Genomic DNA, 16,057 nt, shown 5'->3' with positions numbered 1-16,057 from the left:
GGCACAACTGTGATTAATAGAACTTTCAAAGGCTGGCCTTAATGCTTTTAGTGACCTCACCAGGTCATCCCCGTACTATAGTTGTACTGTATGTAACTCAAAAGCTTTTACTTCACCGGATAAAACTTGAATTACACGCTGGAATGGAGTTGCATTCCGTCTAGTCAATGGTGTTATGTAATGACGTAGGTCGCAATAATCGTCTTTGAGCTTTTTCCTCTTTTTTTTCTACTTCAACTTTCTTGGACGTTTTCAGAACTCAACAGAATCTAGTAGGTATGACGCAGTGTATATGCTTGGCTTAAAAATGCGACACGAAATATATATTTAAACTCTGCGCACAGGTGGTGCACTAGAGATTTCTCAAAAACACTGTTTTTCAAAGTGGTCGATCGATATATGTAACCCAGTGGATAAAATGCCAATGGAGGTTACATGTCATGTCGTATCATGTCAATCACTGAACAATTGCCGATGGTTTGTGACAGATTTAGGATGACCATGCGTCATTGCAAAATCGATATTACATTATTTTGGTTATTAGACAAATGAATCTGCTAAATGACAAAAATGGCGCGAAACTAGGGAGGACCTACCAAATCACACTTGAAAGTTATAACTGAGATAGTGTACCCTGAAACATAACAGACACAACGTTACCAACTATACAGTATTGGGTAACTGAAACATATTTTGTTGACCACTGCCGTTCTTAACGGTCGTCCGCGTTCTTTGCAATGCTTTGTTCGTATCCCGTGTTACATTTGACCACACCAGGGCAACTGTTCTGAAGCGCCCCCTATTGGTTGAGATTAGTACCTCAGCCAAACCCACTACAGTATCAAGGATTGTTCTACTGAGCAGATGGGGGTGGATAATGCCTTTCGGTTAAAGTTTTAAACGATCTCATCTACCATAGGGTTACAAATGTATTAACTTAAATGGTTTTCAACATCGATAAGTGTGAATCGTAGCGCCAGAGTCACTCTCTCAAGCCCAATAACACCTTAAGAAGTACAGTGTCTCCTATTATTGAGTGGTATAACCCACCTAAAATCATGCGCTGTCATGTGTCCAGTGGCTCCTTGTGTTGGGCATGTTGGTGACCGGTAGCATCAACACCCTCAGTAAGAAGGCCCAGAACGACTCAAAGTAAGTACAGAAGACTAAGCACTGCAACTTTTAGTTGCCCCGGTTTTGGGGCTTTTTTAGATCATAGACCCGGACGTAGTGGAGTCACATGATTGGGGAGGGGGGCATGGCTACTTGCCAACTTTAGCTTTAGCATGTAAAGTTCTGCACAAGTTTGTTCAAACGGGTCGTTTAAAATTCGTTTAAGAAATTGTCACTGAACTAAGACATATGATTTTGATAATCACTACCAGATGGATTAAACGTTTTTGACCGGCACACAATTTTAAGTTTCTGTAGTAGAAAATGGCAATTGTATAGCAATAAAAAAATAATAATCTAACTGGGTAGATATTGAAAACTATCAGACTCAGTGGTTTCAAGTAGTATCCACTACTTTTTGTCAGTCATCAGAAACATCATACAGTTTGCAAAATGAATCCAGTTGCTTGATTTTTTTTGTATCTCCCAATCTGGATGTCTCTAACAAACAAGTTGAACTCTAACATACATTGTTACTGGTATAGTTACTGTAACCTTATATAACTTTAGCAAAATGTGTTAGCGGTGTGCCTTGACCACTCAGAAGTGATCTCTGTTGCCTGTTGTTTTTCTTTCAGGGTCAAGGGTGTTCCAGGTCCTAATGGAACAGAAGCAGAAGAACATGATTTTGACCATCCCTGGTTCCAGACAGTCATCATGTTCATAGGTAGGGAAATTAGCTGCTGCTTATATTGGGCCATGCTTTGATTCTATGAATGACATCCGTGCCACAAAGCTGATTTGAGAGCTGGAAGAAGAAAAATAGTTGGGTCCAAAAGTTGCCTTCATGAAGTCTAAGTAAATTGGTCAGGAAGGTTGAACAAATGACTTAACACACTAGGTATACCAAACCGTAATTTCTTTATTTTGTTTTTCATGTATCTTATTCTTTGAATTTGGAGTATAGCCAAGTTGTACTGATACAATTGGTGAAAAATCCTGATAGAAAAAAAGGCAATTTATTATTCTAGCATAGATCTATTTTCCAATCCTTTTTTTTTCAACTTATGGCATATAATTGTTCACTTAGCAGCATGGTGGCCAACTTAAAAAAATTGATCCATCAAATCAAGTCAGTGTGGCCATACTCTGGAATAGTAAGCTTGCACAACTGTGTGGCCCCAGGTCTACAGAAACAGTAATAGGCACTGCCCTATTTATCCCCAAAACAGTTTTTTAAAAACTTTGTCCCTTTAATTACCTGTACAGGTGAGATGTGCTGCCTGATTGGTCTCTTCATCCAGAGGAAGCGAGAGAGGGACCAGTTCAGGAAACAGGTCAGAGGTCAAGTTTTACCTGCCAGGGAAGGATTTACTCATACTGAAGTACTATCACTCACCACTAGGTGGCTCTTTAGTAAAGCTGTAGGCATCCTTCCATCTCGAAAGATGATGGTAGCACTCTAGGTCTGGTGTTGTGGCCGAGGACAGCGTTTGGTGTGGCTTTAGTAAAGCTACTGTTGTAGAAATCAGTATACATGTATATACTGTAGAATGCTACTGTACATATATATTATGGCCAGTTATCACATGGGCTGGAACGTCCGTATCATTACCAGACCTGTAATAGTTAGTACTTAATAATACAGAAGTAGCAGATATGAATTTGATTAATGATAAAAGGGATAACAGTAGATAATTACTTCCATTATTTGATTTGGAGAAAAACTTTGATTTGGAGTTGTGGACTCAGAAAGCCATATTGCATGCATTTACTTTAGTCAACAAATTGACAACAATAGAACCTAATGGTAGATAGGTGTGAGACAAGCTCTAAGGACTTACATGTTCTGGAAATATATCAACATGAGTTTTTTCAAAGGAGTGTGGGGCACTGGTACACTGAGTCATTTTGTCTTCCAGATTATGCAAGATTTTAACCAGGAGCCAATAGAAGCTTTACAACAACCAAGGTAAGTCGCAAAAGTGAAGAGATATGAATTACCAAAACCGTCACTCTTTGCCGAAATGAGTCAATAAGTCAGGTCATTTTAAATGTATTTTAAAGTTTGGCCAAGACAGTTATAACTATGACCATCTCCAGGGGTTTTTCTAGAAAAATTTGGCATGAGGGAGCAGTATCACGGCGAGGGAGCGAAGCGACCGAGGGGGGGTTGGTGCGGAAGGGGGTATCCCCCTTCCGCCATGTGAAGCCTTTGAAAATTTGAAGTTGAAATGGGACATTTTGAGGCTACTTGAGGGGGGAAATTTGAACTCTTAACCTCAATGTACCTTTCCCAAATTTCTATTCATGCATTGCATATTTCACTTATAAAATATAAGTACAATCAACACTACACACAATCTGCAAATCACCCTTTTCCACTTACACAATTAGTGATCAATGTTACTAGTAGCTCCAGATGACAACATTGGGTTTGCCACAAGCTGAAACCTTTCCCATGGCACAATTGCAACACATTCATCCAAGCTGCTACAAACTCAGGTCTCATGTTTCACTTCAGAGCCTGTTCTATAGTATGCAAATGAAGGAGGTCTAGCTACATGTCTTGAGCAAGTTCTCAATGAACATTGTTTATTCCATTCAAACTTTTACTACTAGAGCTAAATTTTCAAGTTTGTGGTAAGATTTGGAATTTTTATGAGAGTAACATAGTGTTTAATGCTAGAATGTATTGTTATGTGGTGTTGTTTTTGTATTTTTACCTGAAAAAGATGATTTTGAAAAAGACTTAGGCTTCAATCTGAAAATTGATATGAGGGCGCTGGTTTGTTACATGAGGGCGCTGCGCCCTTGTTCCCCTGTTCAGAAAAACCCCTGCATCTCATTACCTAAGCATTTATAACTTTCTTAGAAGAAAAAAAATTCATTAAGACAGAATATTAAGCTAGATGAAAGTCTGCAATCCATATTTGTGGCTGACATGCATGTACATACATGTATGGCTTAGGTATCTATTTCTGTCACCCATGTAACGTGTGTATTGTCCTTTGGTAAGCCTACATGTATGTTTGATATGTTAAATAAGTTGTAATGTGAATTCTGTTATCCAGGGTGTTCCAGTTCATCTTTGCTGTCCCCACTATCTGTGACTTGTTTGGAACCACTCTAGCAGGTAGGACAGAGAAAATCATGGGTCTTTTGATTCTGTGTCCAAGATTTTTTCCTTTGTCCAGTGAGAAGGAATGTCCAGGAGACTCTACATGTATCTATTAGAGTGGTATCACCTATCAACAGCTGTTGTCACACTCACTCATACTATGGGAGTTGAGCCATGTTGGACTAATGGGCTATACCACACTACTTTCAGGAGGATATTAGCCATCTTTTAAGTTATGTAGTATTCCTGGTAACACTGCTGTTAATGTGATGTCAGAAATTGTCTGCAGTTGTTGTGAACAGTATGCAATATGTTTGGAATCTCAGATTTGTTGTTGATCTCAGTACTGAGTTCCCCCTATTTTCCCAGGGATTGGTCTTCTCTGGGTGAATGCCTCTGTGTGGCAGATGCTCAGGGGTTCCATCATCATCTTCACTGGTATTCTGTCTGTGAGTAACCATTTCCAAACAGAACTTCAGTGGAAATGTCATTAATTTTCATTTCATTTAGCCAGGAGGCCACATATCCCCACTAAGGTGGTTTTCAATGGTTCATGAGGCTACAAGCAATTCAAACAAAAACAATGAGACTAACAGAAAGTAAGCTGAAAAAGTAATAGAGGAGTAGAAAAAACCAACTACCGGGTAGTACCTCCAGTAAATAATACTACAAAAAATCTTTCTGTATATGCTGTTTTTTTCTGCATTTATTGCCATTAGCATCATTACATTACATGTACATGTACATTCATTTTTATGATGTTGACCTAGTTCTTGCATAAATCTAATGTTTTGCCTGCCATATGATACTGTACTAGTAGTGTGTCAATATGGCTCTATAGCTAGAAGACTAGACTCGACTCTAACTGACAAGACGGTTGATCTGCTTGCAGAAAATCTTCTTGAAGAGAAAACTGAGAGGTATCCACTGGACAGGCATGGTGGTCACCATGGTGAGTTATGCCAGTAATCTTTTAGTCTACTTGCCAGTACTTGTCAGTAGCTTTCAGAACTTGCAGTAAAAAAGATTGTGGTACAAGTTATCAATACTCTCATTTGGATAATTTTATCCACAGCTGGGTCTAGTGTTGGTGGGCATCTCCAGCGTGTTCAATGAAGAGGACAATGATAAAAAAGATGTGAAGAAGTCCATCTTAGGTGAGCAATGTTTACTCCCACTATGTACATATGATGTTGTTACATCCAACAATAGTACTACTTAGCTTGTCATCAGACTATAGGGTGCAACCTATGTTATTTTAGTCATCATCAAATGTGGTGACAATCATACATGTCGTGGAATGGCCAAGTAGCAAGGCTTGCAAATTTAAGGATGATATCCCTTCTGTAGTTTCAAATGTGTCAGAAAATATATCTTGTGCAATGGACAAAATTTTCATGCTACGTTGAACCAAGATCCAATAGAAACCATGGTTTTGTACAAGTGCAGTATGTTCTGTACAATCTGTACTCTTCTTAGATAGCGTAGCAAGAAGAGTAAACTGTGATTTGCCTCCTTCAGGTATTGTGCTGATTCTGGCTGGACAGGTGGTCAGTTCCAGTCAGATGATCATCGAGGAATTATTCCTTAAGAAGAGGAAGTTTCCACCCTTACAGGTGAGTACCTTAACTACTGGACCATTCCATTTAAATGGTTTTAGGGGGAGGGTGTGCTCCCAAATCAACATGAGATTGATCACAAGGGAGAATGGTAAAACCCTGCGTGTACCAATACAAACCTGCAAGAATTTCATAGCCCTGGACTGCCACCTAGCAGGATTAGTGTAAACTGCAGAATGACTACTAATATGGAGCATGTACTGTAAATTGTGAAAACTATTGCAGTGGTTTTATAATTGCATGCTTTGCATTGAACTCTCACCACAAACCCGTGAAACTGTACTACAGTAAATCAATGTAACGTTTTTACAGCCTTTTCCCTCCTAGTGCAAGACTACAGTCCTCTCAATAAAGACTACAGTTCCCACAATCTGAAGACAATGACAGTAAACTAAGTATACAATGCCAATAATTTGTCGTTCTCTTTCCCTAGGTTGTTGGCATGGAGGGAACTTTTGGGGTCTTCTTCATGGTAGCAGTAAGTAACAAGATCTTTCTACTAAATGCTCATTAATCAATGTTAAAAAACACACAAAGAAAAACTTCCTATGTATGTTACTGAGCAATTAAAAATTATACATGTAAGATATTTATCCTTTTGAGCTCTTATTGTACTGTTTGTTCCCCCTCCCTAGCTGGTTCTTCCTGTCCTGTACTTCATTCCCGGTGACCAACCAGGAGGCAGGTATGAGAACAGCATAGATGCCCTGTACCAGATCTACAACTCACCCAGCCTACTGGTTTTCTGTTGTAAGTTCCCATTGGTCCAACTACAAAACGACTTCATTATTCACTGTTGTAGATGTCATTCATAATATCTTGTTAGATTTGGTAATTTGGATATGTTGTACTGCCCTCATTTTCCAATTTTGGCAATGCTGATACAGGTTTTTAAACAAATGTCAAAAACAACTGTTTCTTCTGCCCTACAGTGTTGTATTTGTTGTCCATTGCCTTCTATAACTACTTTGGGCTGGCTGTAACCAAGTCATTGACAGGTGAGTTTGTTTATTATATCATTTTAGTACAATTTGGCTGTCACCATGGTAACTGGTGCTGTAGCAGCAGACACCCTTTGGCGTTAGGTTACATTAAATAGCAAGTGGCAGGACAGTTGGAGGGGTCACCATATACTGTATACACATGTGTTTGAGTAAACAGAGCAGTAGTTTTTTTTAGACTTGACCATGTGGAGGTAAACATTATATACATTTGCTTAACCTTTATATCTATTTTCTTTTCTACTCTATCCCCCAGCGGTACACAGAACCCTGATCGATGCCTGCAGGACCATCATGGTGTGGCTGGTGTCCCTCTTCATCCACTACGCCGTCTCTAAGGTAAAACATGGTTTTTGATTCTTAATGAGGAGTAGGCACAGCCATATTAGGCAGAAATGACAAATGTCACATTTATTTTATTTCTGAATTGAACTGGTTGTGGTTGCAGTGCAAAGGGCCATTTTTTTCTTTCAAACAGATATTTTCTCTTTTTTCTTCTCCATTTTTCTCCTAGAAAATGTTTGAAGTAGTCTGTAGATTATTTCCTACATTGTATATTGTTGTGAACTGTGATGTTAAAAAAATCCCAACATTTAAACACGAGACATTGCATATTTTATGCACTGCATAATCTACAGGAGAAGCGATACTTCAAAAATAGATTATTCTCTGGCTCATGTTTCCCACTTACTGTTCATAACTGTACTTAATGCCATAAATTTACTTAGATTTCTTGGCATGGTGAAAATCATCAGTTTGCAGCATCTTTGTAGAGTTTGTGACTGAAACAACGGAAGACAAAGCACATGTTTGCAGTGTGATGAGGCTATAGCCAAAACCTTGAACATAAAAAAAAACACTGCTAAAAGTATCCAAACTTACGGTATCTCTACCTGATGCCTGGCACGTACCGGGCTAATAGGACTCATTAGTGAGCCGGGCTGTTGAGCCGTGGTGGGACCACTTAGACCATTACTCAGTAGAACATGAGAGCTGTGTTTTCAGCCTGATACATGTGGAGTGAGGGGATGACTGCTGTGCTATCCCTCTCCCCTGGGACTAGGGCCTACTCTACCTGCTGCACTAATTGCCCCTTCTGAGACTATCATTCAGGAATAGACTGGAAGAGTGATTGTGTCTCAGTGACTTTTAGGAGGCACAGAAAGCTTCTGCTGGCTGGATCGAATTCACGCAGGTTGGGTTGAAGAAACGGATTGATTATTACTCTGGAGACAAATAAAGATATGCCTTGTTTGTAGGATGTTCCTAAAAAAAATGAGTAAAAAAAGACATGCCCGTATGAAATGCTTGTTTTAGTGACATTGCCTTTGTACTTAAAGGCCTCTTTATACTTACTCCCAAATCAGCAGGAGTCAACTAGAACTGGCAAAATCGTGCCACCTTCAGAAAACCCTAGATATACCCCTTGACACTAGAGGCAGAATGCTACCAGAATAAGAACTCTTTTTGAATTGCTTGCTTTTTGAGGTGCATTTTGAAAATTTGTGTTGTATTCCAAACATTTGGGCCCATTTCGTAATTTTCATTTCGACAGCATTCCGGCTCATTCCGTATGCATCTAGTTTGAAGGTTAGAATAAATCCCACAATGTGATAAAGTTAGGGTTAATGGCTCCTAAAAGTTTTGGGTACTTGCCCTGTAGGGTTATAAGTGTGGTACCATTTTTATTTTCACTGCAAGTAATGGTGACACTGAAGATTGTGTGTTATTCTGGCAGGATTTCGGGGAACCGTGGGATAACACATGGGGCATCTTACAAGGTCAGTATCCCTGGTGATGATACATTGAAGCTGTGAACTTGTATTAGCTACAACAAAGTCAAAATCAGAACGTAGAGTTTGTCTGGTGCAGGTAATTTTGAATGTTTGCATGTAGAAAACGTATTCCAAACCCTGAAAATGTATGTATTCTATCTGCAAATGAGATGCGAAGTAAAACAAGGTGATGGCAGGTGCAGCAAATAGAAAGTCGGTGAATTATTTGTTCACAGTAATGATAGATTTGCAGTACAGAAGTGACCGCGAAAGCCACGAATATAAAAGTGATGCGAATATAAAGTCATTTACAGTACAATAGAGATTGTCAATGTGACATTTTGTCCTACAGTTGACGGGTTCTTCTTCCTGATGATTGGCACGGCCCTGTATAACGAGCTCATCAGCTTCCCCTGGATCCCCTGCCTGCGTCCCCTGCCCCCGAGGAGGCCGGCCCCACCCCCCAGGCCGCCTCCATACAGGGGACACCGGACGTCAGCGAGAGGACCCCCCTACTCAGTGGGGACACGTAAACATGGCTGGATCACAAACACACTCTCTGTTTGATGCCAGCAACTTTCTTAAGACTTTTTGCCTCAAATTAGGAATGATGTCTATGTGAGTAGACTCTTTAGGTCTTTCCTGAGAAGCCACCACATTTGAGCCATGTCTGTACAGTTGCCATCATTTTCTTGATCCTTTGATTCTTGTTTCTTTTCCTCTGTTCTTGTGTAAATGTCATAATTTCTTTCTTTAACAACAGACAGTGTGTTATAATGTAAAGCTGGGTTCTGCCATTTTTCTGTCTGTCTGTGTGTGTTCATGTACGTATTCATGCACAGCCTTATTGTTTCATTTTTGTGCCGTGGCTTCCTAGTTTTTGTGCAGGGCTCTTTTGTGATAATACCACAAAGTAAGCAATTGGCCCCAAATGACTAGTACTTTTGTGGAATGTAAGATATTGTTATACTAGTAGTAGTAGTGGGTATTGGGAGTGGAGATTTTTTGCTACCTCCTGACTGCTTAAAGGGGTTGCCCTTGTGTTTATTGTGTTTTGCTGACAATGCTGTGTACGGGTAATTGGATTGTTCTAGTAAATTGTGAACTGCACTGCCATTCTGTACGTAGTCCTATTCTTGCCTGTGGTGTCAGTCAACATGCTGACAACTTGTCCACTGCTCATGTCATCTGTCTCTGGTAATGTGAGTTTGTATCTGCACGGACTCTCTCTCTTCAGCTTTCTGGGACCAGCAAAGTTGTTTCCATAAATGGTGTTAGCTTTCATGGATTATATCTCATTAAGATGCTCAAAGACACAATCCTGAAGACCAAAAGACCAAAGACAAATATATACTAGTACTCCCTCAAATACAGAAATATGTATTGTCATCAGATAATGTACACAGAATCATGAATTGGAGGTTCTTATGAGACATCACTTGAGATGCATACTGATAACGCCAGAATCTTACAGGTCAAAGTACTTTAGCCTTTTCTACATACATAAACATACAAGTGTGAAATCCAATTGTACTTTGTGTTCACTCTAGCATTACTGGTGACTGTACTTTACAATACATTGTCTTCAATTTTTGTGTGGATGTTATGAAGTTGCTTGGCTTAGTCAGCTAAACTAAACTAAGCAGCAACGAGGTAGCACATGTCTGCCTCCAAACATCTGCTTGGAGATCAATACTGGTCCTTTCCAATTGCCTTTGAACCTTGCTGTGAGCAAAATACTACAGACATATGCCATGTCATTTGGCAATGATGTCCCGATTTTTTACCCCTAATTAATACCATGCATTCATGACCATGAATCAAATTTACAGTCGAGCATTACAAATACATGTATATCACAAGATGTTTCAATGCATACATAATGTACAATAGGCCTATGGCATCAAACTCATGCATTTCTATACATTTCAATGGGTGCTCAATGGGAAAGCATCAGATAACTTTCGAGACGAGATTGCCATGGACAACAAGTAGCAGGTGCGATGGAACAAATGGGAGCATTTTCTGGTGTGTCACACTGTCATTACCAGTAATGCATTACGGAATTACCTACGTCCATCAGCACTATTCATTACGTGTTGGAACAGTAGCAGTCGCTCGTGTAGGCAATTTGCATCAGGAGCAGTGGATTATTGACAAATATACAGATATTGGGAAATTTTGATATACATCGTGTATACAAAACAAATGATACATTATGTAATGCCATAGAACAACAGGCTAGAATTGTCATCCTTCAATTGATAGATCTGATTTAGACCAGGTGGTCTCTGAAACCTTGGCATATTGCTTCATGATGCAAATACATGTACAAGTCTTCTTTGAAACGTTTCCATTTGGCACAATCTAGATGAATAAAAACCTTACTTGTTGTATGGAGACCCACCCAACAGCAGACGTTTTGCTCATAGCAGTATCATTGCCTTAGAAAGCAGTTCTTAGTGTTCAAGTGAAAAGTCAAATCCTTATAGTAAGTAATACTCATTTTGGCACACAAACATTGTTGAACACCCAATGTTGATAGTATACCTACATTTAGGTTGAGGAAAACATTTGCTTTCAAATGTACTCTGGTTTGCCTTATTGTTTGGCTCATTTTGGAATTTTGAAACACTTCATAAACATGAGAAAACTCCCACCACAAACAATTGCTTACTATACATAATAAAGTAAGATATCACAGACCAGCTTCTTGTGTAAAACAGTTACTGTCATGTATCAACGTTTTAGTCTCATGTGGATGCTTAGACAAATAAAACAAAACAATAAAAAATGTACAGTATATATGAAGGATTAAACTAATACACACAACATAACAGATACATTAGGATAGCTTTCATACCCTCATGTTAAAGGTCACACATGAAATAAGAATAAATAAAGCAGATAATAAAGTATTTGTACATAGAGAAGAAAGTAGAATTTGGAGATGTACTAAGATGGTATCACATCGGCGTTGTGGTTCTCACAGCGGAGTTCCGAACGGTTCTCTGCCAGGCTCCTGCTGCCCCTGTTGGCGGAGGTTCACGGGTTCCATCTCCACCATGGGCTCGGCCGTCACCAGCCGCTCCACGTACACGTCAGCCTTCTCGTACGCTGGCTGCTCGATCTGGATGTTGAACGGGTCCCGTCCGCAGAACAACAGGAGAACCAGGCTCTTGCGGAACTGCGAAAGTACAGAATGTTTACGTCGATGAAGGTCAGACGTCCAGGTAATAAGATACTGAAGTAACAGCTACTCATTTAACTGGACAGGTTGGATGTCAGACATTTTAGGTAGACTACCATTTGTCAGAGAGGTGATTCTCTCTCTGACGATAGGACCCGAAAGTCTACTAACCCTATTTTGAATACCGGGTAATCTCTGTGGTAATTATTTTAGGAGCTAATTACACATTGATATTACGCATAAAATTTTAGAATCACTACTTTGTATGTTGATAGGATGATTATAATTGCAGTTTTTTTCTAGGCTTGTTTGACACGCATTATCTGTAGTTAGCTGGGCTCAGTCGACAGTTTATCTGTCCTTGGTGCTGATTTGATATCCAGGGGATGTTATGAACTACACTCACACACAAAGACGTGTTTCGTTTAACATGAACATGGATTGCATGGATTTTAATATCACGGTTAGTACATATGCATCTCTATCCGAAGAAAGCTCACAAATCTAACCTCCTTGTCCATGACTACATAGATGATGGTGTTGACGATGTAGCTTGTCTTGGCGAACTTGGTGGCCAGGACCTCTATGGTAGGGGACACGTGTCCTCCGGCGGCGATGACGAGCGCCATGCAGGCGTAGGGCAGCCAGGCCACCAGCCAGCACCCCGCCATCACCAGGGTGATTCTCGTGGTCTTACGCCCGGCCTGCACCTCAGTTGGGACCTCGTCTTCAACTTCGGCAGCCTGGAAATATGGGACAGCTATTACCCTGGTGTTCAGTCAATCGTGGTTGGGGCGGGTTTTCTTCGGGGCTGCAGGAGCTCTTCCCCGCCCAACTCAGCTAGGTTTCCCCAGTAGGTTTTTCACGATGGAAGATTGATTAGCCCCACCACAATCGCGGGGAAGAGCCCATGCAGCTCCGAAGAAAACCAGCCCCAACCACGATTGACTGGACACCAGGCTAGACAGCTATGGGCACTCTTTACGTAGCACAGGAAGGTTTATCTCAAAAGTCATAGGTGTTTTTTTGGTTGAACTCATGTTGTAGAAATAAAAATTACAACTTTGACCGTGGGTTAGATTAGAACAAACAGGATCCATCAGAAAGTTACCCGTCGTAGATGCATGGTTGTCTTGGCGACGCTGAAGATGATGACACCTAGCGGTAGGAACAGGCAGGACAGGAAAGCCACCGGGATGTACGACTTACTCAGGGGGGTGTGGTGATCCCAGTCCAGGGAACACACCGTCATGGCTGCCACCTGTTAATGGGCATTGGTTAGCAGAATGTTTTAGAGACAATTCGTAGTGGCGACAATTGACATAAGAATGTTATCAAAACTAGCGTAAAAAGTTCAGTTGTCTTTCGCACGATACTAGAGAAAAATAAAGGTTAAACTAGTTTCAAACGCAAGGTTTGGACCGAAATTTCCATCAGGTCACTGGTGTTTTCCGAAAGTGTGACATGAACAACCTTCATTGACCCGGGACGGGGGCTGCTACCAACTACATACCACTTTTGACCCTTTATTTGGCAGTCACGGGGGGTCCTCGGTTACTGAATAAGACCAGAGAACTGGTGACTCAAATCTTTGCAACACTTGTTCGAAACTAGTTTTTACCTTTTTCATATTAAATGTATCTCAGAGTGTATATCTCGTCATGCAACAGTCTTACTTTTATGGTTAAAGTTAAAACTTTTGGTCCAACAAAAAAAATTCTCTCACCTAGTGAAGCTTGTCATGTGGCTTCTTTGAGTTTTGACGTCACACCTCAAAGAAGCCACTTGACAAGCTTCACTGGGTCAGTCTGGTCGAAAGCTCTAGGTGAGAGAATTTTTTTGTGTTGGACCAAAAGTTTTAACTTTAAACATGTAACTACCAACACAGATGAACTTTCATGATAGTCTTACTTTTAGTTTACGTTTACGTTTCTGTTCTGAAGTATCAAAGAACTCTTACATGTGTGAACCGGCTCCAGCCCAACACGGGCATGATGGTCCAGAAGAACGAGTAGCACCACGCCAGGGCATTCACCGCGCATGCGCCGAACACGGTCTCCAGACTCTGAGCGGACTGCGGTCTGATGATGAGCCAGTATCGCGAGAACGACATGGCCGACATGGTCACGATAGACACGATACCTGTGGGGCATAGATGGAGTTTTCTTTACCACTCTCACCTTTCCTCAACTCTTCTTTCCTCTTCTTCACTCTTACTTCTTTCCTCTTCTTCACTCTTACGTACCCTTCCTCAACTCTTCCCCCTCTGCTATAGATGATGCATATATGGACTTTTTACACTTTCAAAGTACGGATTGTCAATGTACCAGTACCGTTCCTGAATCGAATCCCAAAGGCTGCAATTCCTTTCACAAAGGTAAAAAAAAAACTATAGCACTAGAAACATAAAAAAAGTGTCTGGGCGTGGAAACCATCTATGACGAGAGATCCTCTTACATACTGCGCATGCTTACTGTTTCTGTCATCATTGGAGGTTATTCATTCATTATTGAATGAAAATGAGATTAACTAAATGGTTGGATTAAAGGTGGTGACTGATCGTTTTTGTTCTCTGAATGAATGAATGAATGAATGAATGAATGAATGAAAGAAAATGATTAAACAGGGAGGAGAGCAGAAAGAATGTAGCATTTGACGTAAAGAGTAGTAGATGAATGAATGGATCGGAGGACAGAACGCTGTACATAGCTGGAGAATTTCCGAATTCCAAACGACCGACAGTGCTCCCATAGCAGCAAATAGGTAGGCGGGCCGCGTCACGATAGCTAGCAACTGTCTTTTGCAGATGGCATTTTCCCCTGACATCTGCAATTCAGGCATGCCAGTAGTTCAATAGATAGCATCAAAACCCGAGGCTTTTGTGCGTTTATAACCTTTGCAAGGCAAATGCACAATGTTTACCTTCTTACATGGTCTGTTCTGTTAATTCTTACTCAAACACATTCATATATATGGTCGGTAAACATAAAAAAACTGTCCATATGATAGCCAACAGTCCCTGAAATTTGCCTCGCACTTAAGACAGAAAGGATCATCTGGGCCAGTCAAGCTGAAAATACAGTCAGGTTACTTATGTAATGTCATTAGTAGTGTCCTATTGACGTATATTGCCAGGCTTTCCAGAATCATCAGTCTAAATCGTTCACAATAAGCCGAAATGTGGAACAGAAACTGTGCTTTTGCACAGGCGCAGTAAGTACTGTGGACAGATATGACAGAAACGACGTTGATTTTTACATGTGCGTGATCTTTGTATGTATCACTTAATGATCTAAAGATACGAGTAAAGAACTACTATATTTTGCATACTTCATAATCGCAGTAGTATAGACTGATAATTTTACCTGACAGTTCGTTCGTTCATCGGCTTATATGATAAAACATCTCGACTCTTGACTCCGGAGCACATTATGTAAAGGATATACATGTAGCCAAACATGTAAAGGATAAATTTGTTGAAGAATCTGCTTATTTAGAACATCGAGGTTTCTAACACTGTCTTCCCCTTGTGAATATTGTACAGTCCCTAATAGCCAACGTCTACACCAGATTATTTGTCAGAAAGCCCGAAGGGGCTCAACAGGCTTTCGTAAAATTATCCCTCACACTGAATTAAACTGACGGAAAATCGATAATTTTCTGAGAAATTCCCCGCTTCTGTGTGTGGCATGAGTATGTTACGTAATGCTTAAAGTAGTCACGCTTTTCTATGTGTTGGGTTCTATTTTAGTTGAATTTTATTATTTTTGGTGACACGGCACCGTCGACATGGGTTCCAATTCAGCCAAGCTGCAAATAAAAGTTCCACCTTTTCAGTGACTGCAGTCAAGTCTAGGTAATGCACATGCTTGGGTTAGCCGTGTGGAGATGGCCAATGTCCGAAAACTTCAGGCAAATTCATCAAAATATCTGATACATGCCCGTAGCCAGGATTTTGAATGGGGGGGTTCTTCCCACTGCTAGAGGGGACCTCGAGCGCCGTAGACGCGAGGCGAGCGCCGAAGGCGCGAGGTTCTTAGGGGGGTCCGGGGGCATGCTCCCCCGGAAATTTTGAAAAATGAACCTTCTAAAATGGCATTTCGTGCGTTTTTGAGAGGATTTTCAAGAAAAATCAGAGATAAATTTTATTCAATGACAAAGGGAGCAGTTTTTCTACGATTCCAGTCCATCTTTTCAAGAAAAATCTTGGACCTTTACATAAAAAGTGGACCAAAAAG

At 40.5% G+C, this 16,057-nt stretch overlaps 1 protein-coding gene and 1 pseudogene across 1 annotated transcript in view; one reads left to right on the top strand and one right to left on the bottom strand.

Annotated features, from left to right (window-relative positions):
* The first annotated feature begins 1,039 nt into the window (after window positions 1–1,039).
* LOC109488239 lies at window positions 1,040–9,806 on the top strand (annotated as a pseudogene).
* A 340-nt stretch (window positions 9,807–10,146) lies between these two features.
* The window catches only part of LOC109488240 (pinopsin-like), a 9,034-nt gene continuing 3,123 nt past the window's right edge, over window positions 10,147–16,057 (bottom strand). Inside the window, exons 2-5 of the mRNA XM_019792452.1 lie at window positions 13,780–13,961; window positions 12,931–13,080; window positions 12,329–12,562; window positions 10,147–11,816 (exon numbers count right to left, since the gene is read on the bottom strand). Coding sequence (XP_019648011.1) covers window positions 11,616–11,816; window positions 12,329–12,562; window positions 12,931–13,080; window positions 13,780–13,961 — 767 coding nt within the window. The 3' untranslated portion in view covers window positions 10,147–11,615. The remainder of the gene's footprint in view (window positions 11,817–12,328; window positions 12,563–12,930; window positions 13,081–13,779; window positions 13,962–16,057) is intronic.

Source organism: Branchiostoma belcheri, unplaced genomic scaffold, assembly GCF_001625305.1.
Source record: "Branchiostoma belcheri isolate BF01 breed outbred unplaced genomic scaffold, Haploidv18h27 scaffold92, whole genome shotgun sequence".
NCBI classification, from domain to species: domain Eukaryota; kingdom Metazoa; phylum Chordata; class Leptocardii; order Amphioxiformes; family Branchiostomatidae; genus Branchiostoma; species Branchiostoma belcheri.
Note: the sequence above shows the minus strand (reverse complement) of the source record. Positions and strands in the feature narration are given on the sequence as shown.